The following is a 25,699-nucleotide window of genomic DNA, read 5'->3' as shown; positions in this document are numbered from 1 at the left end:
AATAATAAGTACAACACGCAGTTGAGTATTCTATAAAAGTTTCTGCTTTACAGGAACAGTTTCTTTGGAAAAAAAATGAGAAAACTAAATTCTTAAAAGATTAGAAACTAGAGCTATCACTGAAGGTGATTAATAACCCCGAAAACTGCCTCTCATTATGATTTATCACTGTATGAAGTTTTATGAAATTCCATCTAGTAGTTTTCAAGTTACTGTGCGGACAAAAGTTTGACAAAAAAACACACAGAAAAGGGCAATAACTCTGTAATTTGCTAGAATATTGTAACGATTCATGTAAACTGAACTCCCTCTCATTGTGCTGTACCACATTCCATCCGGTAGTTTTCAAGTTATGCTCCGGACAGAAATAAGTAACAAAGGGCAATAACTCTGTAATTGGCTGAAATAGAATTGCGGTTCCTGTACACTGCACTTCCTCTCATTATGATCTATCACTGTATGAAGTTTTATTAAATTCCATCCAATAGTTTTCAAGTTATGCTCCGGACATGAAAAAGTAACAAGAGCAGTAACTCTGTAATTGGCTGAAATAGAGTTATGGTTCTTGTGCACTGCACTTCCTCTCATTGTGCTTTACCATTGTATTAAGTTTTAATAAATTCCATCTAGTAGTTTGCAAGTTAATGTTTGAAAAAAAAATGACAGCCAAAAAAAACAAATAAAGGTCAATTACTCAGTAATTAGCTAAAGTAGAGTAATGGTTCTTGAACACTGTACTTCCTCTCATTGTGCTTTACCATTGTATGAAGATCAAATCAATTCCATCAAGTACTTTTCGAGTTATACTCCAGACAAAAAAAGTAACAAAGGGCAATAACTCAGTTATAGGCAAGAATAGAGTTATGGTTTTTGTACACTACACTTCCTCTCATTATGCACTACCATTGTATGAAGTTTAATCCAATTCCATCCAGTAGTTTTTAAGTTATGCTCTGGACAAGGTAAATTGCAACGGACCGACCGACAAACCGACGGACCGACCACAGGGCGACTCCAATATACCCCCTTCGTTTGTCGGGGGTATAATAAACGGTAACATGTTTTAAAAATCACTTATAAACCACAAACATGAGAAGTTGAGAACCAATCCTTTAGCGGTACAATTACAAAGAAAATTTGTAATAATGCACTTTTGTGACTTATTTGACTTGATAAGCATTATGAGTACATAATTTAACATAGTAACACCTTAACATTTTAACATACCGGTAAACTTGCATTAACCAGAAATAAGTAAATTAGTCGGTAGCGGTTACGTCCCTTGTTTCTATAATTGATTGTTCAAATTTCACTATCAACTGTCGCCGACGTATGCCTTTCCAATTAATTGTCGATCATAATCGATCATCGGCCCAACACAAGACAGGACCTTTGTTCAGTTGCCTACACACTGACAGGCCTTGATAATTGACTGCACACTGACAGCTAATGGTACAGATACATGTACGCTCGTACCTGCACACTGACAGGACTTTTTTCAGTTGCCTGCACACTGACAGGACATTGTTCAATTTCCTACACACCAACAGGACTTCGTTCAATTGCCTGCACACTGACAAAACTATGTTAAATTGCTTGCACACTGAAAGAACTTTTAGTATAGATACACAAACAACTAACAAGAGTAAACTTTAAATTACTATCAGATTTTAACATTTTGGCCATTTTGTTCTTGTTGTTGTTGATCAATCATGACCTTTGGTGTATTTTTGTAGAGGGTCACCCAAGGAAGCTTTCTGTAAAGTTTAATTGAATTTGAACTGGTAGTTTTAAAGGAGTTGTTTTATAAAGCACAATAGGATGTTGGCCGTTTTCTTGCTGTTGTTGTTGTTGATCAATCATGACCCCTTGTTGTATTTTTGTAGAAGGTCTCCCAAGGAAGCTTCCTGTAAAGTTTCATTGAATATGGAGTGGTAGTTTCAGGGGAGATGTTTTTTTAAAGCAAAACAGGAAGTTGGCCATTTTGTTGTTGTTGATCAATCAAGACCCTTTGATGTATTTTTGAAGATGGTCACCCATGGAAGCTTCCTATCAAGTTTCATTGAATTTAGCCAGGTAGTTTCAGAGGAGAAGTTTTTTAAGCAATTGTTGACGGACGGACTGACAGGCGGACGGACTGACGCTGAACAAAGACCGATCACAATAGCTCGTCTTGAGCACTTTGTGCTCTGGTGAGCTAAAAACAACAACATTATATAACTCAGATCAACTGAGTTGTCTTTTTCCCTAATAGTATGTCGGAACAAACTTAAAAGCTGATATTAAATGTAATTTAAGTCTCAAAGAGAGACAAATTTCTAAAAAAATAATAAATCGCATCACAATTTTACACTAATACTGATTACTTATAATGATATTTCCTATTAAAAGACTAACGGAAAATATATGTATATTATGTACGGTTACATTCCGAGGGTGAAGATTAATACATTTGTAGTATTTGAGCTTATTGACGAAATAACTACATGTGTATGAAGCGTTGCATTGTCGCTTCTAAGAAGTGATTCCAAGGGCACAAGGGGGTCAAGGTTGATCTCAACAGTCAAGTTCTCCACTGGGGGTAGTTTCATCAAGAATTTTAGTAGCAATTTTGCACCTAGGAGAGATTTAACCCAGTGCATTAATACTGTAGGAAAACCTTCCTAGGTACAAAATTGCTCCAATAATTCTCCATGCAATGGCTGTGAAATCCAGTCCCATAATAGGCTGAAACATGAAGAAGTGCTGTAAAACGAAACACTCACACAGATTGATTTTTTAATTCGTAATAATTCATAACTACAGTCTTTTTACATACTTGTAGTAAGAAACTGTACACAACAAAAATATACAAATAATAGACACTGTTAAATGATAAACAACAGCCAATAAACAGACATACAAACATACATAATAATGCTTTAACAAAACTAGAGAAATATAAATTACACACTATTTGAAAGCATACACATATAATTCAAACATTATAAAAATCAACTGAAATGACAACAACCATTTCCACTGTGAAGCAGAATCATTTTCTGACTCATGTTATTTTACATGAGAACACAGTCTACATAAGAAATCTAAAACAAATCAAAAGTAAGACAAATGATACACTGAATGACAAGATCATAAATTGGCTCTTCTTCATGTGAGAAAGATGTCACAAACATGTAATTTTATCATTGTTATGCATGGAATATTTTTAGTAGCAGATGAAAATTTTTTAAAAGAAATTATTTGGCAGTGAAGTACTTTTTTTCAAGAACCAAATCATGTACATTATTTCAACTTCACATACATGCAACTTGCCAAAATTATGTTATAAAGCATACAAAAAATACAAAATGCCGTACAACAAATCTTCAATGTTATATTACTCTCAAAAGTAACATTTTTATTATTTCAGTATCTCTCTATATAGGTAGCCGCAATCCAGCGGTCTGGCTTCAATCCAGCGGTCTGGCTTCAATCCAGCGGTCTGGCTTCAATCCAGCGGTCTGGCTTCAATCCAGCGGTCTGGCTTCGATTCCCCTTTGCAGTGGCTTTTTCACTGCATTTTTTGTATAATATATACATGCAGACTATGACAACATTCAAAAGCTGGTGAATCGAAAGAGTCGAATTGTAAAATGCAAATGGTATTGTAAATGTTCAGAAAGCATGTCATGACAAAAACAGACTGTCTGAAAACAGTTTTTTAATTTATGTCAAGGTATGATCCGCCTGATGATACATAATATTCTTTAACTACTTACAACTCAAAAATACCATACAAGGTATCAAACAAGAATTAATGAAATGTTTGTTTAAATGCGTACTAATGTTCCAATATTCCAATATATCTATATTATCCCCTACATCTGTGAGAACAGGTTAAAGACAATGTATTTCTAATTAAACGTATTTATTCCAAGGAGTAATAGCGACACCAAACTTATAGTTCATCATTGAAACTCTTAGATAATTCAGTATGAACTCAATGTCCATATATGTATCGCCACAGTCATATAAACTAATAAACAGAATAGGCTGCGCAAAATAGCTGACTCTGATTGGCTTTTTTTAGATAACTAACTTTAATATGATATATTGCAATATGATATTGAAAATACGAATATAAAGTTTTTTTCAAATGATCATATAATTAAACAAAACAAAATGCATGCATAAATCATAATATCTCATTAACTTGTGTCAATAACTTTTGTTGTCTAAAAGATAACACATTCAGCTAGTTACAAGACTGCATCAGGGAAATAAGAAGGAATTGATGTTTTATAAAGTCCTGTTCTTGTAACAAGTATGCATAATTATAAAATAAAGATTTAAAAACTCAAGACACTATAAATCGTGGTCACAATTGCCATATGTTCATAGGACATTGCAAAATATTATCACATAAAACGTGATACAACAGCCTCCCCTAAATGTGCAACACTTCTGAACACTAATCTGAATATTGGGAACAAGAGTGGACTTAAACTGTAAAATAGCAGCTACCAAGGGCAGTAATGGTTAGAATGCAGTCAGCAGTTTGCAGAGGGGGCAAGCTCGTAGGCGTTGTTGTCATTTGCATCTTGAGAGAACACAAGCTCGTTGGCAACTACACCCTCGCTGCTGCTAGTGCCATTTGAGGGTGCTGTGCCTGCAGTAACAAGCGGTCCTTTGTTTGTAGCACCGGGGGGTCCTGTTGCAGTGTCTGAAGCTCCTTGGGGTCCAGTGCTGGTGGCAGACTCAGGACTTGTGCCATCAGAGGATGACTGTCCATCAGCAGCTTCGTGCCCTTTGCCACCAGAGTGACCTGCTGTGTTATCAGCAGGCAGACTTTTGGTGCCTTCAGCAGTTACATTGGAGACTTCAGTGCCTGGTTCTGACCTGCTCCCTCCTGTCTTGGTCTTATCTCTGTCTTGTGATGGGTCCCCGTGTTTGTGGTCTTGTCTTTCAAAGTATTCTAGGCCTTCTGGAGGCTTCATCTTAGCAAACTCCTCTCTCAGCTGATTGTAATGTTTCTGCAAGAGCAAAAAAAGTACATGTAGTGGGACTTCCTAGATACATGAGTGTTAATTATTGAAAAAGGGTACCACAAGCGATGACATCACTCATCTGTTGTTGTGTTTTTTTCATCAGTTGTTTGTCAATGTGAACTAACTTTCAATATATCATAAAGTTTTTTTTGAGTTATGGCCATGGTAAATTGTCTGGCATTTGAACACCCCAAAACTTTTTTTTGGTCAATGAGACTTTTTTTAACATCTAATGCTGACACACTGCTTTCAAGTAGTTTAGTGACAACTATATTCTGTCCTGAATAACGTATAATGTCCTGCATAAGTCACACAGACATCAGACAATATGTCCTGTGGAGAGTGTGGAATCAAAATGTTGTCTGTAGACTGTATACTCAATACAAATTTATTAGTACCTGTGTATAATGTAATTAAAGGTAAAAGTTAAAGGTTCAATTTTTACATACATGTAAGTAAGAACCCTTTACCACTTCTTGGTGATAATAAGTACTAATTATCAACAAAGCTTGGAGTATCTGAATAGGGATTAAACCCATAAGCATATGATCCAGGATCTGATAAGCCGAACACTCGGCCACCGCCACTAATATCGAACATGATTTTGGATAATGTTAAACTTACAATTAGAGCCATAGTACTATGAGAGATGGTCCTGCCAGTCCGTTTATCACTAGCGAAGCCTTCCATCTCGGCAATCCAGTCCTCACACTGTTTGAGAACCTTGTGACGCTTCAGCCACAGGTGTTTGTGTACCACCTCCCGGAAACACGGGGAGGGGTTCTTCAGTTGTTCCAGTATTGCCCACTTGACAGTAGCCTGGCGAATGTTCGCGTCATATTCCCGAGAGCTGGCGTTACCTGACGCTGTGCCGCGGGAACGTTCATAGCCTGGTTCGTTGAAATACGGCTCGCTGACTAGGATGAGTGATTGTATGGAGACTAGTACCTATGATAATAAAATTGACAGTACAAATAAATGTCAGTTATAATAAGTTGACATCACAATAAGTAATCTTATGAAAAGCGAAATAATGAGTCCTGTGTGAGCTGTCTCTTCTAGGATAATGGAGCCAGTACCCTTCCAAAGGGAAATTTTGCTAGAGAAAGGGAATTTCGATCTAACACTCGATTTAACACAAATACACATCTGATTCTTAAGTAAAAAATGTGTCGTATAGACAATCACTTTAGCATTAGAAATAAATGGATTTTAGTGAATTCGAAAAATTATTGTAGGTGAACAAATGCATATAGGATCAAGACTTTTGTCCGATTTTGATAAAAAAGAGTTCATAAAAAGGGCAACCTAACAGAGAATTTTGTCACAAATTGGGAAGAATAATAATATACTTTTTATGTATATATACTTATACTTTTTTTATATTGTGCCTCATAAACAGGGAATGAGTTATCATGAGAAAACTCATGAAATATGATTTATCTCTCCTCATTGTTTAATTTTCATCCAATCACTAGGATGAAGTGCCATAGTGGTGTGGAATAGAAAGTTTTGGGAACGTATTATTGAATCTTTATGAACTATGTGACAAGAATACTACTAGCAAAGCCCCACAAATGCTTCATTTTCAATTTTGTTTTCTTTAACATATCCTACAATAGCCTCAGCGCTCCACATTAAACATTGCCCGATTGCCTGGGGTAAGTAATTTTGGCAGGCGGGCATTAGTTTTAAAAATCTACCTGCCCAAGCGAGCAGATACAAAAAAAATCGTCAAATTGGCGAGTTTTCTTTAAAAAAAAGTATATTGCATCATTTATTTAGCATCTCCTTTCTGGAGAGTATTTATGAAACCAGAACAAATGCTCTCATTGGTTGTTTCCTCAGAAATTGGGTCATACGGAGCACCTCCCCATTTTCTGAGGAAACAACGCATTACAGAGATTGCCGAATATTTTCCAAAAGAGCTCGAATAATTCTGTCCAGAACCGTGGCCAATCGTGTGAGCTGTACCAAATCAAAATAGGGCTCCCCAAAAGGGGTGAAGTGGTCGCCTAAAATTCCCGGACTACGCCTATTTGTAACATCAAAGCGACATTGTCTCCACCGAAGAATTTTAGCACATTGTAAATCTGTCAATCGGCGAGTATTTGGCCGTTGTTCCAGCTTGTCAAAACATCGCAATAAGCTATTTATAATCGGTTATCTCCTAATCCAATAATTGGGTCATGTATCATCCAATTATCGAAAAATCGCCAGTAGGCTGAACGTCAAGTAATCAGAATGTACATTGAGAAAACCCTGATCAAATGATTTACTGGTAAGTTTGTTAAAATGCGATAAAAAAAAAAGGCGACATAATTATGAAAAAAGTAGTCTTGCATTATTAATATTTGTATTGTACAAAAAAAGCAGAAGGTCATTGTCAATGGCAAGGTGGCGCTAAGTAAATCAATAACATCCATGACTCAATAACAAGTAATTTATAAAAAAAATTATGAAATGTTTATGATAAAAAAAAGTTTTGTAATCACATTTTTTTTCCCAACTTTATGTAGCGTTTACTTACAGTATTTTTCTCATGTTTACGATGTTACAAAATGGAAGATGCTGCGAGATCGCTGTTTTCTGAGTTTATTTCTCAACCTTCTAGTATATATTGGTATTTATTTCCATTAAGGACAGATATTTTAAATGTAATTTGATTTCGAAATGTCAGCATATTGAAAATTATTTAACCAAACACAAGAAAATGACAGCAGAACTGAATGGTCATTCGTACATTATCCAGATCGTACCAAAATAACATTCACTCCCAACACATAATGTTTGTATTTTTAAGTTCTTTTATGAGGCCATTATGATTGTTTCAAATGCTTATCTGTCTTTATTTTTGTTACATTTAAGATGCTTTTTGGAAATAAACTATGCGACAAGTACCGCACACTTTTGCTGAGCCAAAATAGATACATTCTTTTATACACACTTCATAGAGTAAAAGCAATCAAGGCAAATGTGAATACAAAGTGAGACTTGTGGTATAGCTGAGATTGTCCAAAATAGTTGGGCAAGTAAAAAATTCATTTGGGCAAGTGAAAATTGCTTGTTGGTTGCCTGAAGGGCAACCCAGTATTAGAATAAGCGTCAAGCCCTGAAGCCTGTGTACACTATTGACCTGTAATAAAACTTACCTGTAGGAAGCTGGAGGTTTGTGAGTTCCACTTCTCCTCAGGTCGACCATGCCAGGTGTTCAACACACTGAGACACACCTGAACAACAACAGAAAAGGTTTTAGATTAAATTTACTTTCCAAACTTTACCACTAATTGATTACATGATAAAAAACACATTTGCATTTTTCAAAAGGAGGACAGTATTATCCTTGTTTAAGTACATATACCAGATATTGGGCAATGTGTTCAGAACTTTGTTAAAATTAACAACATTGGTATCAGCATTGGCTAAAATTTGTAAGAAGTACTGCAGGTCACAAGTGCGTCCAAGAAATGAGTAGTAAAGGTTTGAAAGTTAACATTGATGACTTTTAACAAAATTGCATCTTTTAAGTAGATTAATGAACTGTGGACATCTTAGAATAAAACATTGACATTCCAGAAGAAACTTGTATTTGAAATGTTGTCTGATTTATAATCTTTGATAATTACCTTCTTCTAAGAAAAGAATATATTGGATCCAAGTCCACACACATTGTTTGGTCCAGGGTTATCATGTGACTAATGAATTTCTCCATTGGCTCAACAGTATTGAATATTTATATGGGGATGGTTTCGGCATTGTGTCTATGGGGAATTGGTAAAGTATCTACCCTTATGTAAACTCTGAAAAAACAACACAGATACTACTAAGTTATACACATGTACATTACCTTGCCATCATTATATAGGTTAGGATTGAATCTGACGGCTCTGTTGCCTGTGGTCTCCAGGTTGATGTTGGGAGGGGCGTTGGGATAGTCTTGTGGGAAATATACATCAAACTCAAAACACCCATTGGCATACGGCGTGTCCTCTGGTCCAGTGATCAACACCTAGAGTAGTAATTCAATACATATAAGGTCTATATCATAAATCACATTGTGAACATAAAATAATGCCATCTTAGACACGTGCTAATGATGTTTTTACTATTCCATTTCAAACCACACAAAAATAATTGAGACAGGCTAAGAGATTATGAGTGGTCTGAAGATATACAAAACCTGGTGAGTTTGAGCTCACTAAAGTTAACTTTCCCTTGTCCTCTCAAAAAAGGCCCTGGTTTCTTGCCAAGAAATGGACACAATGTCATTTGTATCAGCTAATAAATGTCTTCACTTTCAAGCTTAAATAAAACCCACACAGACAGAAAGCCTTGCCACTCACCTTCATAATATCCAATCTCTCCTCATCACAGCGTACAAACACACTGCTGGACACAGACAGCGGCAGGGATGTGGACAGAGTGACGGCCTCCTGGGCCAGACGTCGGATTCGCGTTGGGTTCTTGATCTCTCCTGCTGCCTTGACCTGGCTCTCGTAATGGTGCTTGATGGTAAACTTGATGCCTGGACCATCTTCCTCCACCATCTCATACTGACCTGCAATGACATGTACCCATTGTTGGCAATTAATGACATGCACCCAATGTTGGCAATTAATGACATGCACTCATTGTTGGACATAACTGACATGCACTCATTGTTGGATATAACTGACATGCACCCATTGTTGGAAATTACTGACATGCATCCATTGTTGGAAATTACTGACATGCATCCATTGTTGGAAATTACTGACATGCATCCATTATTGGAAATTGCTGACATGCATCCATTGTTGGAAATTACTGACATGCATCCATTGTTGGAAATTACTGACATGCACCCATTGTTGGAAATTGCTGATATGCACCCATTGTTGGAAATTGCTGACATGCACCCATTGTTGGAAATTACTGACATGCACCCATTGTTGGAAATTACTGACATGCACTCATTGTTGGACATAACTGACATGCACCCATTGTTGGAAATTACTGACATGCACTCATTGTTGGACATAACTGACATGCACCCATTGTTGGAAATTACTGATATGCATCAATTGTTGGAAATTATTGACATGCACTCATTGTTGTACATAACTGATGTGCACCCATTGTTGGAAATTACTGATATGCATCCATTGTTGGAAATTACTGACATGCACTCATTGTTGGACATAACTGATATGCACCCATTGTTGGAAATAACTGACATGCACCCATTGTTGGAAATTACTGACATGCACTCATTGTTGGACATAACTGATATGCACCCATTGTTGGAAATTACTGACATGCATCCATTGTTGGAAATTACTGACATGCACTCATTGTTGGACATAACTGACATGCACCCATTGTTGGAAATTACTGATATGCACCCATTGTTGGAAATTACTGACATGCACTCATTGTTGGACATAACTGACATGCACCCATTGTTGGAAATTACTGATATGCACCCATTGTTGGAAATTACTGATATGCACCCATTGTTGGAAATTACTGACATGCATCCATTATTGGAAATTACTGACATGCACCCATTGTTGGAAATTGCTGACATGCACCCATTGTTGGAAATTACTGACATGTACTCATTGTTGAACATAACTGACATGCACCCATTGTTGGAAATTACTGATAAGCACCCATTGTTGGAAATTACTGACATGCACCCATTGTTGGAAATTACTGACATGCACCCATTGTTGGAAATTGCTGACATGCACCCATTGTTGGAAATTACTGACATGTACTCATTGTTGAACATAACTGACATGCACCCATTGTTGGAAATTACTGATAAGCACCCATTGTTGGAAATTACTGACATGCACCCATTGTTGGAAATTACTGACATGCACCCATTGTTGGAAATTACTGATAAACACCCATTGTTGGAAATTACTGATAAACACCCATTGTTGGAAATTACTGACATGCACCCATTGTTGGAAATTACTGATAAACACCCATTGTTGGAAATAACTGACATGCACCCATTGTTGGAAATTACTGATAAACACCCATTGTTGGAAATTACTGATAAACACCCATTGTTGGAAATTACTGACATGCACCCATTGTTGGAAATTACTGATATGCACCCATTGTAGGGACACAAACATACATACAAAGTGAAAAGTGAGAAAAATATTTCTTTGAAACAATAAAAAAGATAATAGGTAATTGTACAAGAGGGCCATGATGGACCTAAAGCGATCATCTGAGTGAAAGCTTTTACCCTTTGTTACCAATAGACAATGTTACACAGCAAATACCTTTGCTCTAGGCCTTTCTGTGTCAGACCAGTTTTTTTCTCTATATCTCTATGTAACAAAGGTGACACTCAGTGCAGGGCCAATTTTGAACTCAGTGCAGGGCCAATTTTGAACCCAGGGGAACAATTTTGATAGAGGACAATCAGACAATGCTCCACATCAAATATCTAAGCTTGATATTTGTTTTCAAAACTATAAAAATAGTCCAAATTTCATTGCAGAATCTTCAAAATAAGTAGCACAACATTAATTTCAAAAATTGTGAACCCAGAGACTGGACCAGTTTTGATCTCAAGGGCATAATTTAAACACACTTGGTTGAGGACCGCTATATGATGCTTTATACAAAATATCAAGGGTCTGGGCCAAGCGGTTTCAGACAAGATTTCCAATGATTTCCCTTTATATCTTTATGTAAAACAGGTGACCCCATGGGAAAGGTCAATTTTGACCCCAGGGCCTTAATTAAAATATCTAAGCTCTAGGATTTACTGTTTTTATTATTTTTTTAAAGTTTTTCCTTTTGGTTGCCATGGCAACCAGAGATCTGCATGGAATTTATTTTTTGAACAACTCTGAAAGAGGGTCAACCAAGGAACATACCTGTGGAGTTTTATAAAAAATGTCAAAGTGGTTTAGGAGATGTTGTTTAAAGCAATTGTTGACCACAAGGACGCACAGCAAACACTGCCTAGAGCACAAAGTGCTCAGGTAAGCTTAAAATGAATGATACTATAAAGTGAAAACAAAAAATGTGGTCTTAAGATCTGTAGTAATCAGATAAAACACACCCATTTGGTGACCGCAAACCAGATCAAAAAGCACCCATGCCTGAAATTAAACCTTGGTAGCCTGTGTGAAGCTAGTGCACTAAGTAAAAATTTTAACATACCAAACTGAAGGTTGGATATCTCTGTGAGGTAGATTTGGTCCACATCCTGGCTACCCACACCGGCCCCTTCTTCCTCTACTTCCTCCTCCTCGGAAAAATCTGTAATAGAACCACTGAGGGTAAGACAATCGCTATAGCAAAGTGGAGGTTAGCTATATCTAAGATTTAGATTTGTTCAACATCCAGGCTGCCCACACTGCCTCCTCTGGTCATGTACATCTGCAATAGAAGTTAGACATAGCCTACCAGACTACAGGCTAGATGTTTCTGTAAGGTAGATAAGGTCCACATCCAGGCTGACCACACCAGCCCCTTTCTCTACCTCCTCGCAAACATCTGTAATAGAACTGGGTGACGGACACACACTAGCAAGTGGAGGTAGCTATATCTGTGAGGCAGATATGATGCACATCTTGGCTGGCCACACTGGCTGCTTCTTTATTGGTCTACTCATCCTTAGTTACACTTGGTGTTGAAGAGTAAACATTGACAAAATGGTCTTACTAGTTCAAATACATAGTGATCCAAGATTAAATTTTAACAGAAATCTCCATGAATCAGCATGTGCATAAACGACTATCACAAATACTGACATTACCCACGCCATTTTCCAAATAGTACCAATGCCGAAATATTAATATATATCATCAACAAAAATGATAATAATCAAATAAGACAAACTATGTGTGTCCAAGTAAAACAAAGATGGCCAGATGAACTCTGTAGACTGCAACAGTTTTCATTATATGTCCTAGTTATCTCACCATGGTGCTGTGTGATCCTGGCAGTGGCGGTGTGCACAATGGTGGCGGTATTCTGGATGTCAGGAATCAACATGGCCAGCCCCTCATTCTCCTCCTCCTCCTCCTTGGTGCCTACCATCTTGCCCTTGTTGGACCTGCAGTAGAAAATTAAATTGTGACATGGGCTGCATGTAGCCGAATTTAACTTACGATAAATCAAGATAGATCATACACAGGGATGAAATTCTAAGAATGATCAGGTGAAAACTCCTAAAACTATGTTTAATTCACAAGGAACAAAAAATGTGTCCATTGGGCGACATATATTCTGGCTCGGATTTCTCGAAACTTCTTAAGTCCCTTATAACAGGATTAAGCTAAGCTCGCTATTTTTGGTTTTCAATAATTTTGGTAATATTAACTTCTTTAAGATTTTTTATACTTTAGAAAGGAATTAATTTTATGATTATCAAAATTAACCATTTTCCTTTCAGATGTTCAATTTAAGTATGTATTTTAGGTAAATGAAATAATCTACTTAAGCCTGTGAAAATAAAAGACTACAGTATATATTTTTGTATCAAATTTTGCTTGTTTGTTGCTTAACAGTTTAACCTATTCTGTTAGTAACCATTGTAAATATTCCTATCTATTTTGATATTCGTTTCAAATGTATCACTAAATAAAATAAAATCCCATATTAAATATCGATCATCACAATCTTAATTCAACAAGCGAAAGGATAAGATCATTCATACTGTTTCAACTTGTAACATCTTTTTGGTTACCCCCCCCCCCCCCCCCCCCAAGAATAAAATCTCTTTTTACTTGAGCCTGCTGGCGTATGTGTCCACACAAGCTCTCATTTTCTCCAGTAGCTCTCCCACAGCAGTGGCCCCGTTGCCGTTGTCTGTCTTCTCTCGATCAAGACGCAACAGGAGGGGTACAAGAGCCGGGCACACCGATATCCCTCGCAGCAGCTGTAGTAGGGCCCGGTACAGGGGTACATGTCTTAAAAAAAGCAAGATTTCCAATGAATCAGCAGTGTTATCATGTTCATGTAAATGAACAGAGCCTTTTGTGTTGCATGTTTCAAAGAACTCTAGAATGTTGTCTAATCCATGACAAAACCACAATGCAATAGATGTAGCACTCATATAAGCTAATTCTACATTGATATGCCACTGAAATCTGATAATATTCAACTCAGTTATACAAGTTTGTTTAACAAAATATTCAATCAAATCCATTTCCATGAGCATTTGATTGTCCATTTTTATTGGTTTAATGCTTGTAATTTATCCGATCAGGGTGATTTGTGCCATTTCAAATGTTTTTTTGCTTTTGTTCAAACTTAAAAAAAACAACCCATCTATCTTGCTTCTACTCACCTGGCCATGTCCAGGACTGAATCATTACGAAGGTATGAGGACAGAGCGGGTACGAGACAGGACTGTGAGAGCATATCCAACACAACGTCTGGCAGCAGGCTGTTCTCAGGAGACGCCTCATAGTCCTCACTGGAGAAGCTCTCTGGCATCTCACCACCAGGGTTGATGTAGCTTGCTAACACCTGCACAGCACAATTGTTTTCTTACTTTCGCAAAATAACACATACCCATCAGATTTGGGGTATTCGTAAATCTATTAGCAATTGTAAGTAGCCTCAAAATAACTGGTAAGTATAAAAATGTTTATGTAAATGCTTAATCATGCTATCCAATATTTCTGATAAACGAACAAACTTGTAACAACTACCAGCAGGAGAAATGTGCTTGTGTAACAATTCTCCTTACAACTCCTGTATGAGAACCTGCTTTGAATCCAAGAGGTATGAAGGTAAACATTGAAACAATACCTGCAGCAGACAAGTGACATGCTCCTCCTCACTCCGCTGGCGTATAAGGGCCTGCTCTGCATCCCAGCTGGATGTAGTTGAGCCCGTCCCGAAGCCCGTCCCCTTTGCCCAAAACTGCTGGGACTTTTCTGCTGATGTCGTTGGGGCTGTGGTGGTCACAGGTGCTGTAGGGGCCTGCATCGCACTCAGCACAGTGTATGTCTTGGAAAAATATTTATCACTTTACAGTTTGGGAAATGAGAGATTTATCCATAATATGAGAGATCCTGAATGAAAAAAGTTAGGCTTTATACAATGATGAAGTCCATTTCAAATTAAAGTAAATACTAAGTATATATGTTCTGAGGTACGTGATTTAATTTTGAGAGGCAATGCAAATTCCTCCCTCTATACTATGAGGCACAGGTGCTCGTCCCTAAAGACTTGAAAACTGCCTTGGCTAACCTCTTGTTGGAAACCTGGCACTGTGATTCTAGGTGGATGGTGACTAAGCACAGAGAGGCAGGCCAGGATGAGATGCAGAGCCCCATTCTCCAGGCACATACGCCGTAACAACACGCCATCATCGGTCGTCAGAGGGGTGGAGTCAAACAACGTCTTCAGTACAATAAATGGCAGTGTTGGTAGGGAGTTGGCTATGGGCGATGTAAGGATCTGACCTGAAATTCACATCAACAATGAAATCAAAATTTTAAGATAAGCTACATGATCGCAAGTCAACAATAAGATATCCACTATGTTCATGAAAAAAGGTTTAAGAGCTAAAACCTAAAAATATTTATTGTTCAACTAGCATGACATGTGGAACTCTTGTATCATGTTAATGTATATATATATTTATATATGTATCTATTTGCTGCAAGTTGCATCTATATAACATAAAATTGGTTCTCCTACATCAAATCACAACTTACTAGGCAGGTACATTTGTCTCTGGCAACAATTATAAAAATACTTTTCATGTTACTAACTTATTTCCTATCAACACATAACTAACCTCCACTGCCATCATCAGTAACCCCCAACATAAGCCTTAGGAGGCACTGGGCCTTCTTCCTCTCTTTAAGGAGCACCTCCGCGTAGCCAGGGAGACGCAGGAAAAGCCCGAACGCCACCAGGGAGTGGGGCGGGATGCTAAGGTTACTCAGGTGGTGGACTCGGCTTGCCTGTGGGGCTGGCGACACTGGCTCATACAGCTGCAGTAAATCAGATTCAGTGATTATGAAACAAGTCAACAGAGTTGGTCAAAAATACATTATTATAATAGGAGGTCTTAGCTAAAAGTAGGAAAAAAGTACCTTTTCAAAAGTAGGAAAATGGAGTGCATGTACACTGCTTAGTCCAATTTCCCAGAAATTATCTAGTTATTTGTACCCAATAAACAACAAACTGGTTTCTTGAAATACATACTGAGTAGAAGTCTGGGTCGGGATAGTTGTCGACAGTGACCCAGTCGTTATCTGCTCCATTTGTCATGTTTGGGGTGGTCTCCCCTGATGTGACAGGGGAAGCAATTTGGCGAGATATCTCCGGGTAGAGAAGTGGCAGGTGTTCAGCTAGCAAAGCTAGCCCTCCCACACTGGCAAACACCTGCAGGGAAGAAAATGTACATCTGTTGATAACAATACAAGCCATGAATAGTAAAATGTATCAAGAACTGACAAGAAGTGGAGCACAATATGACATGCGACAAACTATTGCGAGGTGATAGCAACAAGAACCATCTGCATATATTTCCAATGTCAATTAAAGCATCAAGTCTATCCATCTTATATGACACAATACCAATCTTTTACCTGAAGTGGGGTGGGGTACATGGGGGATGTCAGCAGCACCTCGTCCGGAACCTCGTCAGCATTATCTGTCAGGTCTGCAAACACAGACAACCAGGTTATTACAGGCCTTACTTTTAATAAAAGACAAACCACACACGTGTATATATATACTTGATTATAATTACTCTATTTTGCCATCTTTAACTTCTGGGATTTAACATTTAGCAATAAACAATACCAATGAAGATATCAAAGTAGATCTGTACCTGGCTGTGAGTCCTGTTGGTTGGTTGTTGAGTTGAAAGAAAGGTGGAAATCTAAAACATTTTCTCCGTAAGGTAGTCCCTGCTCCTGGAGGACATTACATAGCTGGGACAGTGTCAACTCATACGGAAGCCCTTTTGTACCTGAGGAAAACAGAAGCATTGTCAAAGAAGAATCATTTTCAAATGGCTATCAGTGGATATCCATTTATTTCAGCTGTAGTCTGATATGAATACGCCCTTGTACATTTCCAGGATGAAAGCCAGTAATGGTGCATTTTCAGAGAGGGAATATCAATAAACAATAAGGAATTTCTCAATTGACTTTAATATATATGACTATAATAATATTCATCTTATTGGTCTGTAAATGTTACCTGTAAATGTTACAATTCATTGCATAATTATTTGTCTTGCATCTTAAAGCGACAGTCCGCAAATCGGGCAAATTAGCCATGAAAAAAAAAAAAAATTCATCTATGTGTTGATAAGCATTCCTGACTGACGAATCCAAAAAAAATTTGGTTCAAATCGACCTAGAAATGAGTTTTTCGTGTCATTTTCAATATCTCTTCTTAACTATCGGCCCCCGAGAGTTAACGGTTATATAAATAGAAAAAAACAGTGGGATTCCAAAGTTCTTGCGCATGCGCAGGGCGATACTATTTCCCGGTCTCTCCTCGTAAAATCCGGTCTCATCCGGTCTCATAATTCCCGGTTCATAACTTATGGCCCCAGGCAACGGATTGTGTTGCTGATGTTTATAACACGATTTTGACAATCTTATTTGTTTTTATATGTAACAAAATGGTATAAAATACATAAACATTATGTCTTAATTTATGCAATTTGTTATAGGTATACACTATTTATGCAATTCGTGTTAAAGGTGTAGAGAAAGATGCGATGCAGTACAAATGCTCATGTTTTTTGCATAAAAGATTGAGGTCGGCTAGAGTATGAAGTAACTTAGAATTGCACCTTTTAAATTATGTTATGTTATGTTATTGTTCTTCCTTTTATGTTTACCCCCCCCCCCCCGACATAAATTTTTTTAAGCATAAATGATTACAATTGAAAAATTCCATGTTTGCATATCCGACTCATATCTGATTTACATGTAGTCAAGCATTGTTATTTTTTGTATTACTATTATCAATAGTATACTTATAACTGAATTTAATATGAAAAAAACACACACTCAATGTGTTTGTTATTCATGACATTAATTTCAGTACATGTGCATATTTCATGTTTTTATCTTTGCCTAAATTTATTTTATGTTTTATTGATATAAAATTTGAAATAAATAGTGACATAATTATCATCAAATATCTAATGTTTTAATCAACTGTAATCTTTTGTAATCCTATTACCCCCCGCGGTCATTAACACCTTTTTGAACACGCCCGATAGCTACTATAAAACAGAGACCGGAGGAGACCGGGACCGGATGAGACCGGGACCGGGAAATAGTATCGCCCCCAAGAGTAGTCGGAAAAACCGTAGACCTACTTTCTCTTTTGCCATCTAAAAATAGCAACTTTCGGCAATTTTCAATTTGTTAAATCTAAGTTATTAAAGCGATTTTTTAAAAAATAATTGCGGTTCAGTCGGTCTGAAACAATGTGGAACTTATTAAAAACTTTTGAAATACGGTTACTTTTGCGGACTGTCGCTTTAACCCTAGAAGAGAAGCTCCATGGAAAGGCAAATGACAAATCTTAGCAACTACGGTACCTTTATGCTGCAAAGTAAGACTATTCCATCAATCCAACTCATACATAACAAACAAAAACTAAACAGTATTTCAGACTGTGACCAAGACTATCCAACTGAAGTAATTACTCACTGGGAAGAAGTTTATGTGTAACAGTAAGAAGTGGCATATTAAGTTTTGTGGGTGTAGGCTCGTTTCTACCGCGTCGAGTAGGGGGGCGAGGCGGGAGGACAGACTTGTTTCCTGATGACTGGGAACCCAAACCACTGTACGCTTCTCCAGAATCTGTGAGCATATGTGATCAATCAGTTAATGTGACATCTTTCATTTTTATGGTGTTAAATGAATTTACATGAAACATTAAAGAGAGTGTTTTTTGTACACTTCTATCGTATAATCTTTAGAAACCCACGGCCGATCTAGAGTGAAACACTCCTTTCATCCACAGAAAGGAGAGATATGAACGAGAGCAATGCAATGCCAATGCACTTTCACCTTTATAGGTCAATCAAGCAACATAACTCAGGAGTCATGGGCATTGCTTAACATACGAAAATTGTTCTTGTTAACATGTTAACTATATGTTTAACGCGATTATTTCAGAAATTTTGTACTACAGGTATCAAATGATGCATGCAGACAGACAATATTTTTTTAAAAACAACAGACAAGATTATTAAATATGAATATAACAAACCAGTCTTGCCGACAGCAATGTTCTCTATGACGTCGACAAGTTCTAGGCCAATCTGACAGGTGCTTGACTCTTTCGACTCATCTGATTTCTTCCCCTTACCTATATCAAGCACCTGGGCTGCCAAGCTAGGGGTGTCTATAGGAATACAAAACAATAAAGGAGAGTCATACAGTTTGTTCTGTCATGATTTTTATTTATTAGGTTGTATAAAAAAAAAAATATTAATTGAGACAGTTGCTTTAAGTTGCTGTTTCACGCTGCCGTTTTCTTTGGATGGAACCAGTTCATGTCGTTATTCATAGGTCAGGAGAACATGCTCCTAGTGAGGCTCAAACCAACGACCTCTTGGGTGAGCATAGGACACGTACACCAGTCATCTAAATTAGACTTTTGGATTAACCCAAATACTTATACTATTGCTTGGCATCAAACTCTTTTAACAAGCCCTGTTATATAAAATTCAGAAATTGAGCAAGCCCCGAAGACATTTTACCAGTGCAGGGCTTGTGTTAATTTTGAACACTGATACACCACAAGTTACATTGATTTTGACAATTGTTTATGAGATTGATGAACAGCAAATATGCCATCTATCTGAAGCAAGTATATTCTTTCTTACTGCTTTTGACAGTGAAAAAGGGTTATAAAATTCATATCATAATTAAATATCAAAACACAAACCAGATATTTTACTCAGCAGTTCCCCTATTGTGATGTTGATGTTGGCCCTTAATGTGCGGAACCTGCGGCCAGCCCCAAACTGCGGGTGCTGAAGGATCGCAGGGCTGGGCGGGGCGTGGATAAGGTAATTAGAGGGGCCTGAACGTAGTGCAACGAGAATCATCTCATCTTCCAGGAGAACTTGAAGGAAGAGGCGTCTAGTGTAACCAGACAAGGGACACACTCCCATTCCTAGAACAGGGACGAAAGTTAAACATATGAGTTGAGCAATTTAATATTGCAAAACCACATTGATTTGGTTGACAGCGACCACACACCTATACCCATAACCACAGAGGTGCCAATAACATATAAGTCCATGAGTAAGCTTAGGTCATTACACTAGTAATGGTGGCAACCTTTGAAATAAAACTTTATGCATATAAAAAGAATTTCATTAGACAATTTTAAGAAGTTCGAGTATGACTGAAGCAATTTCTTCTAGAAGTTCAGGTAGTACTAGTCTAGCAAGCAACCCTTCGTGGAATAAAGTTCTTTGAAGAGTTGAACCGAACACACATTGACACGTAGCCAGGAGTTTTTTTTTAACTCAAGCCAAAAATGTTTACATTTATGCTCACTTCAAAATTATATAACTTATTTTATGTAATTCTAAAATAGTGGAAGGCAATGGTTTTTCTCACATCGATGAAACTCAAATTTAAAGAACAGTTTCTATTGCTTATAATCAGAATAACATTCATCATCATTTGAATTACCTGACTTGTTGTTAGTGGCCCCTTGCTCCTTTATGACATCATATAGGACCTTGGCAAAGAGCATCTGGTTGGGAATGTGGTTGGATATCAAGCTGCGGAAAAATGCCACTGAGGCAGTCTCTATACTAGCCCTTTCATCGGCCGAGATCAGCTGAAAATGACAGGGATTTAATTACTATCAAGACTACTGATCCTCCCTTTCCAATCCCATGAGACTGTTTGCCATACCTTTTAACATTCTACATGAACTTAAAAACCTTTATAGATTTACAAGCATTGAATAGTTGTGGTTTAATTCCGCTGCAATCCAGGTTTGCCTGCAGAATGATTTTAATTCTTTCATAATAATATCATAAGACCCCCAATATCCATCTTTCACCTAAAAAGTTGTGGGTTTGAATTAGAACAGGCCCAATTTTTTCATGGTCTCTTAAAACAAAAGCATGAAATTGTTTCTACCCAGGACACAAACTAAGATTCATTCATATCAGCTGAGAGCCGTATTCGCAATCTAGCAAAAACTAGAGTTATTACAGTCTTGATGAATACATCCAGATGCTGCCTGGACACATGAATGGTTAAATGTGGAGTTGTGGAATGAACAAGTGAAATGTGAGAGAAATGGCAGGGCACAACAGTCCATGCTAACCTACATTTCTATGAAGTTTCATGAGTGCAGGTGCAATACCTTTGATGCCACATTATTTAATGTGAGAGAAATTGCAGATATACACACAGACACCAGCCCATACTGACCAACATACTGATCTAGTTTCACGAGTGCAGGCGCAATACCTTTGGTGCTACATTCATTTTTGCCCATTAAATTATGTGACGGAAATGGCATATACTCACACAAGACCATACTGACCAACATACTTATTCAGTTTCATGAGTTTATGTGCAGTACTGTTAGTGCTTCATACAGCACAATACTTTTCTGACCATTTTTTACAAAGTCAAGGGCCATAACTCTTGTTAGCCTGAGTGAAATGTGACAGAAATGGATGGTGCAAACACAGCGGCCCATGAAGACAAACAAACCTTGAAGTTTCAAGTGAAGAAGTGCAATACTTTTGGAGCTTCATTTAATACAAGACTTTGAGAAATGAAAAAAAAAGCATTATTAGAATAAACTAAAGCACATACCTCAAACTTTTGTGGGAATGCTGAGACAGCTATGGGAGTGTGTAGAGTTGTGTCACACAGCATGGTGAGTAGAACAGGCCAGAAAATGTTGCCATCCGCCCCTCCGAGCCAGTCTTTCATGGCTGACGATGCACTAACCTCTGAGAAAAAGTTCAACACTGCTGACACCATATCTGCGGACACTGTCAAATCTGCACAAGAGAAAAAAGTTTTAGCATTCATGCTAATCATGGACACATGAAATTTGTTTGTTTGTCTTTAGTATTAACTTTAGTGCAACCTTTTGAAGCATTAATTTATTCTTCATTGTTGGATACAACAGCTCCACCTGTAGGCGCTGGATGATATAATAAGACGACCAAATTGCAAATTTAACCATTTTTTTCGATCATTATAAAGCGATGACAATAGATTATCAATGAATAAACAATGTCCTTGGAAAGATTTATGACCTGGTCTTTAATTAGATACCATCAGTACTGTAGAGATTTACATGTAAGAAAAACAAATAATATTTCAGCATTTTTGAATCCATTCCTAAGAGTAAACTCCAAAAATAAACTAAAATTGCAAGTACAGTATGTTAACAATTGGTCACATTGACTGACAACAAGGTTTACTAAAAAGACATGTATGCATTTGAGTTTTGAAATGGAAATTACTGATTTAAATATTTGTTTACTATTGAGAGTAGCAGAGCTATTTGCAGTGTCTCCTGAAGTCCCGCTCATGCTTTTACAGGTATCTGAAATGCCCTCTGGCTGAGACCAAGAGTCTGCAAAGTTGGATATGACCCTGTTACAGAACTCAAACAGTCCCTGGGCCAAAACTGCGGGAAAACCTGACTCCAGCAGCTGTTTAGTGGCCAGTGAGGACTGACAGGCAAGGGCTAGGGTCCTCAAGTGGGCTTCATCCAGACACATGTGTCCGAAGTCTTGTAATATCACAGGGTTGCTGGATTCAATGTCTATGGCTTCAATGTCTTCATCATTCCCATTTTGCGCTCTAGCGCTGTTTGCCTCTTTAGAATCATCTGTCATACTGTCTTGGTAGTGGCTGGAGTCCTTTCTATCATCAGAAATGCTTGCTGTTAGGCCATACTCTGGAGTGATCACAATACCCATCCATTCCATGATGCGTGTGAAAGCATCCGGACAGATATGACACACTGAACACAGTACATAGTCCACTGATCGCTTCAACAGGGAGTCCGTGTTTAAAACAGTTGACCATTCATACAGGGAACTGTAAAATAAGTGGCACTCTATTAATTTTAAGTTGATACACAAGACATATTCAAGCTTTTAAATATTCAAAGTAATGTTGTCTCATGCGATTGGAAAGGGATAGTTGGTAGTGTTGTTAACAAATAATATGAGATGAGATAGACTGTTAATGGTAATTTTGTGAAAACTAAATTCATTAATCTTATCTTAATGATTAGAAGATATCAAAACCATACCAACAGTCTGATACATATTGAAAAATACTAATATTCACAGACTTATATATACATATGCATTTTGTCACTGGAAACATATATTTACATACTTTCATGTATACTCTAGAACAGTTTTTTTTAAATTATTGCTCAGGGTATAGCTTTTGAAGGATGCAGTTGATGAGGTCACTGACAATGACAATGACAGGGTTGGAGTTCAGACTTGCTTACTTACAAACTGCAAGTGAGATTTAAATATTGTGAGTGACTTTTGCCAAAGCTTGCAAGAAATCCCCAAGTGGTTATTTTATTTTCATGATATTTTATGTCATCATATATCACATAGAATCCATGAGTGTCTTTTGTCATTTTGACAGTAAGCATTTAAACAACTCGCAAAAATATGCGAGTGCATAATAAAGCTAAATTCTAATCCTGATTGATTACACCCTAGCTATGATGATACCTCAAGTTTTCTTTTAATAACTGAAGATATTGATTTACTAGTAAATGCTGATTTAATATATTGAATTGCAAACCTGACAAGATCTTTTGTAACTAGTTGACCAAGGTTGTAGTCCACCCTGGTCTCACAGCTGTGCCACAGTGCTGTGGCGATGCAGTGTACATGTAAGGGGGCGGGGCCAGGGAGGCTCAACCCAGACATTTGGTAAGGGGTGGGGCGGAACCCGTCATCTGAGAATGTGGCCTTACGCTGCAGGGCGACCCTTGCACTGTCACCCAGCCACTGTAACATCGCCTTCAACCTGTTAGCATAAAGATAAAAGAACATAAGACCAATGCGTTAATTTAGTGTCAAGATCATTTTTGTAATTACGTTCGTTCCCATCATGCACCTGTCGATGAGGCTACAGCTTCAGTCCCATCCAGGAATATCATGCTACAGACAACGGGCTAAATTTGGCAATATACATGTTATCATTAAACACAATACTGATATCATAAAAGCCTTTCTGAGCCTAGTGTAACATTTCCAGGGCTGTTTGCATATTTAGGTTGTTGCCCTTTGTGTAATGGTAACACCTAATGTTGCATTTCCCTGCATGTTGTTGCATACTTTGGTATGCATGTCAACAAGGTGTTTATTGGGTACGAGTAATTCCCGCAATCATAGTGTTTGTCATTTGTTAAACCAACTCCTTAATAAATATTTAAAGGGGGTAAACACTGTTTTGGAAATGTTGTTTGTCATGTTAATAGAAATGTTTAGTGCAAAATTCATGTTTGTGTAAGTTTAAACATTTATCACTTAGATGCACATGTATCTTTAAACATTTTGGTCAACTAAGGAACAATTTCTAGCGAACCTATATAACACTGCATGCATATTTGCCAACAATGGCCAGAACTAAAAATTATTCACAATAAGTTTCAAACAAACTGGGATTTATAAGAGAAAGGTTAACTTGTTTTTTAAGGTTGAAGTATTAAAAGGGTTATGCCCTAATTGAACTAAGCTCTTTCATTGCAGACAAAACAGATCAGTCTTAGCACCCACTTGTATAATTATGCTGACCACAAAAGCAATAGAAATATTATCATTACAATCTTCTGAAAAAAAACGATCGTAGGGAGTATGTACCTGTCATAGGTCCATCTGTCCTGGACGGTGGCCAGTTTGTAGAGGATCTCCACAGTGGATTCGTTAGCCACACCACCAAGCTTGCCCAGGTACTGGCACGATACATCTGAAATGTCACAATTCAGTCATTTTACAGTACTGCGAAAGCTTTCTTTTAACAAGGCATTCATTTTGTTCCAAGTTATTTTGTACAGAATGTGAACTGGAAATGTGCACTGGAAGCCATAACAACAGTATGTCTCAAAATGGAATTTTGGTTTTGAGAATATGGAAATAAATTTTTATTTTTTTAAAAATCCCCTTCCACAGAACCTGGTAAAAGAATATATATATTTCCACATACCGGTATCAGTGACATGTCCATTGCTTCTTAAGAGGTAGTCAATCAGGGCGAGACCCATCTCCCCAGAGTGTAACCCCAGTTTAAGAAGCACAGCCTCTATATTTGGGTTGTACACAAGAGAGATCGGCGACACTAGCAGGGCTGTGCATGTGTTGAGAAGGCCAGGCGTAGGGGAAGCGGCATCTGCTACCTGACCCTCCAGCTCCTTCTGTGACACCAAGCAGTGATGCAGCAGCCGAATCCAGCCAACACTGCAATATATGGAAGTCATGTTTTCTTGTGGGTAAAGAATCAGGCTAGATTGCAACTTTCCAGAAAGCTTCCTGTCACCGTTAAACACGCTTATTTCTGGACTGAGGGAGAACTCTCATTAGTTTGTGTAAAACCTCTCAACTTTTCATAGATATCACCACTAAACATAAGTGAACATTTTTCTTCCATTACCCAGAAAATTGGGGA

General features: G+C 37.6%; 1 protein-coding gene across 5 annotated transcripts in view; it reads right to left on the bottom strand.

Annotated features, from left to right (window-relative positions):
* Positions 1 to 2,764: 2,764 nt before the first annotated feature.
* The window catches only part of LOC128207531 (baculoviral IAP repeat-containing protein 6-like), a 65,122-nt gene continuing 42,187 nt past the window's right edge, over positions 2,765 to 25,699 (bottom strand). For all 5 annotated transcript variants that reach the window (XM_052910491.1, XM_052910493.1, XM_052910492.1 and 2 more), the window contains exons 41-64: positions 25,241 to 25,491; positions 24,898 to 25,003; positions 23,834 to 24,061; positions 22,536 to 23,098; positions 21,854 to 22,044; positions 20,705 to 20,855; positions 19,947 to 20,177; positions 19,266 to 19,400; positions 18,701 to 18,853; positions 16,852 to 16,992; positions 16,607 to 16,680; positions 16,221 to 16,400; positions 15,808 to 16,006; positions 15,255 to 15,469; positions 14,811 to 15,011; positions 14,344 to 14,525; positions 13,781 to 13,963; positions 12,974 to 13,107; positions 12,210 to 12,308; positions 9,374 to 9,588; positions 8,878 to 9,039; positions 8,183 to 8,260; positions 5,655 to 5,978; positions 2,765 to 5,015 (exon numbers count right to left, since the gene is read on the bottom strand). In XM_052910491.1, the coding sequence (XP_052766451.1) occupies positions 4,533 to 5,015; positions 5,655 to 5,978; positions 8,183 to 8,260; positions 8,878 to 9,039; positions 9,374 to 9,588; positions 12,210 to 12,308; positions 12,974 to 13,107; positions 13,781 to 13,963; positions 14,344 to 14,525; positions 14,811 to 15,011; positions 15,255 to 15,469; positions 15,808 to 16,006; positions 16,221 to 16,400; positions 16,607 to 16,680; positions 16,852 to 16,992; positions 18,701 to 18,853; positions 19,266 to 19,400; positions 19,947 to 20,177; positions 20,705 to 20,855; positions 21,854 to 22,044; positions 22,536 to 23,098; positions 23,834 to 24,061; positions 24,898 to 25,003; positions 25,241 to 25,491 (4,879 nt within the window). In that variant the 3' untranslated portion in view covers positions 2,765 to 4,532. The remainder of the gene's footprint in view (positions 5,016 to 5,654; positions 5,979 to 8,182; positions 8,261 to 8,877; positions 9,040 to 9,373; positions 9,589 to 12,209; positions 12,309 to 12,973; positions 13,108 to 13,780; positions 13,964 to 14,343; positions 14,526 to 14,810; positions 15,012 to 15,254; positions 15,470 to 15,807; positions 16,007 to 16,220; positions 16,401 to 16,606; positions 16,681 to 16,851; positions 16,993 to 18,700; positions 18,854 to 19,265; positions 19,401 to 19,946; positions 20,178 to 20,704; positions 20,856 to 21,853; positions 22,045 to 22,535; positions 23,099 to 23,833; positions 24,062 to 24,897; positions 25,004 to 25,240; positions 25,492 to 25,699) is intronic.

Source organism: Mya arenaria, chromosome 11 (assembly GCF_026914265.1).
Source record: "Mya arenaria isolate MELC-2E11 chromosome 11, ASM2691426v1".
NCBI lineage: Eukaryota > Metazoa > Mollusca > Bivalvia > Myida > Myidae > Mya > Mya arenaria.
This window is presented reverse-complemented; position numbering and strand designations above follow the sequence as displayed.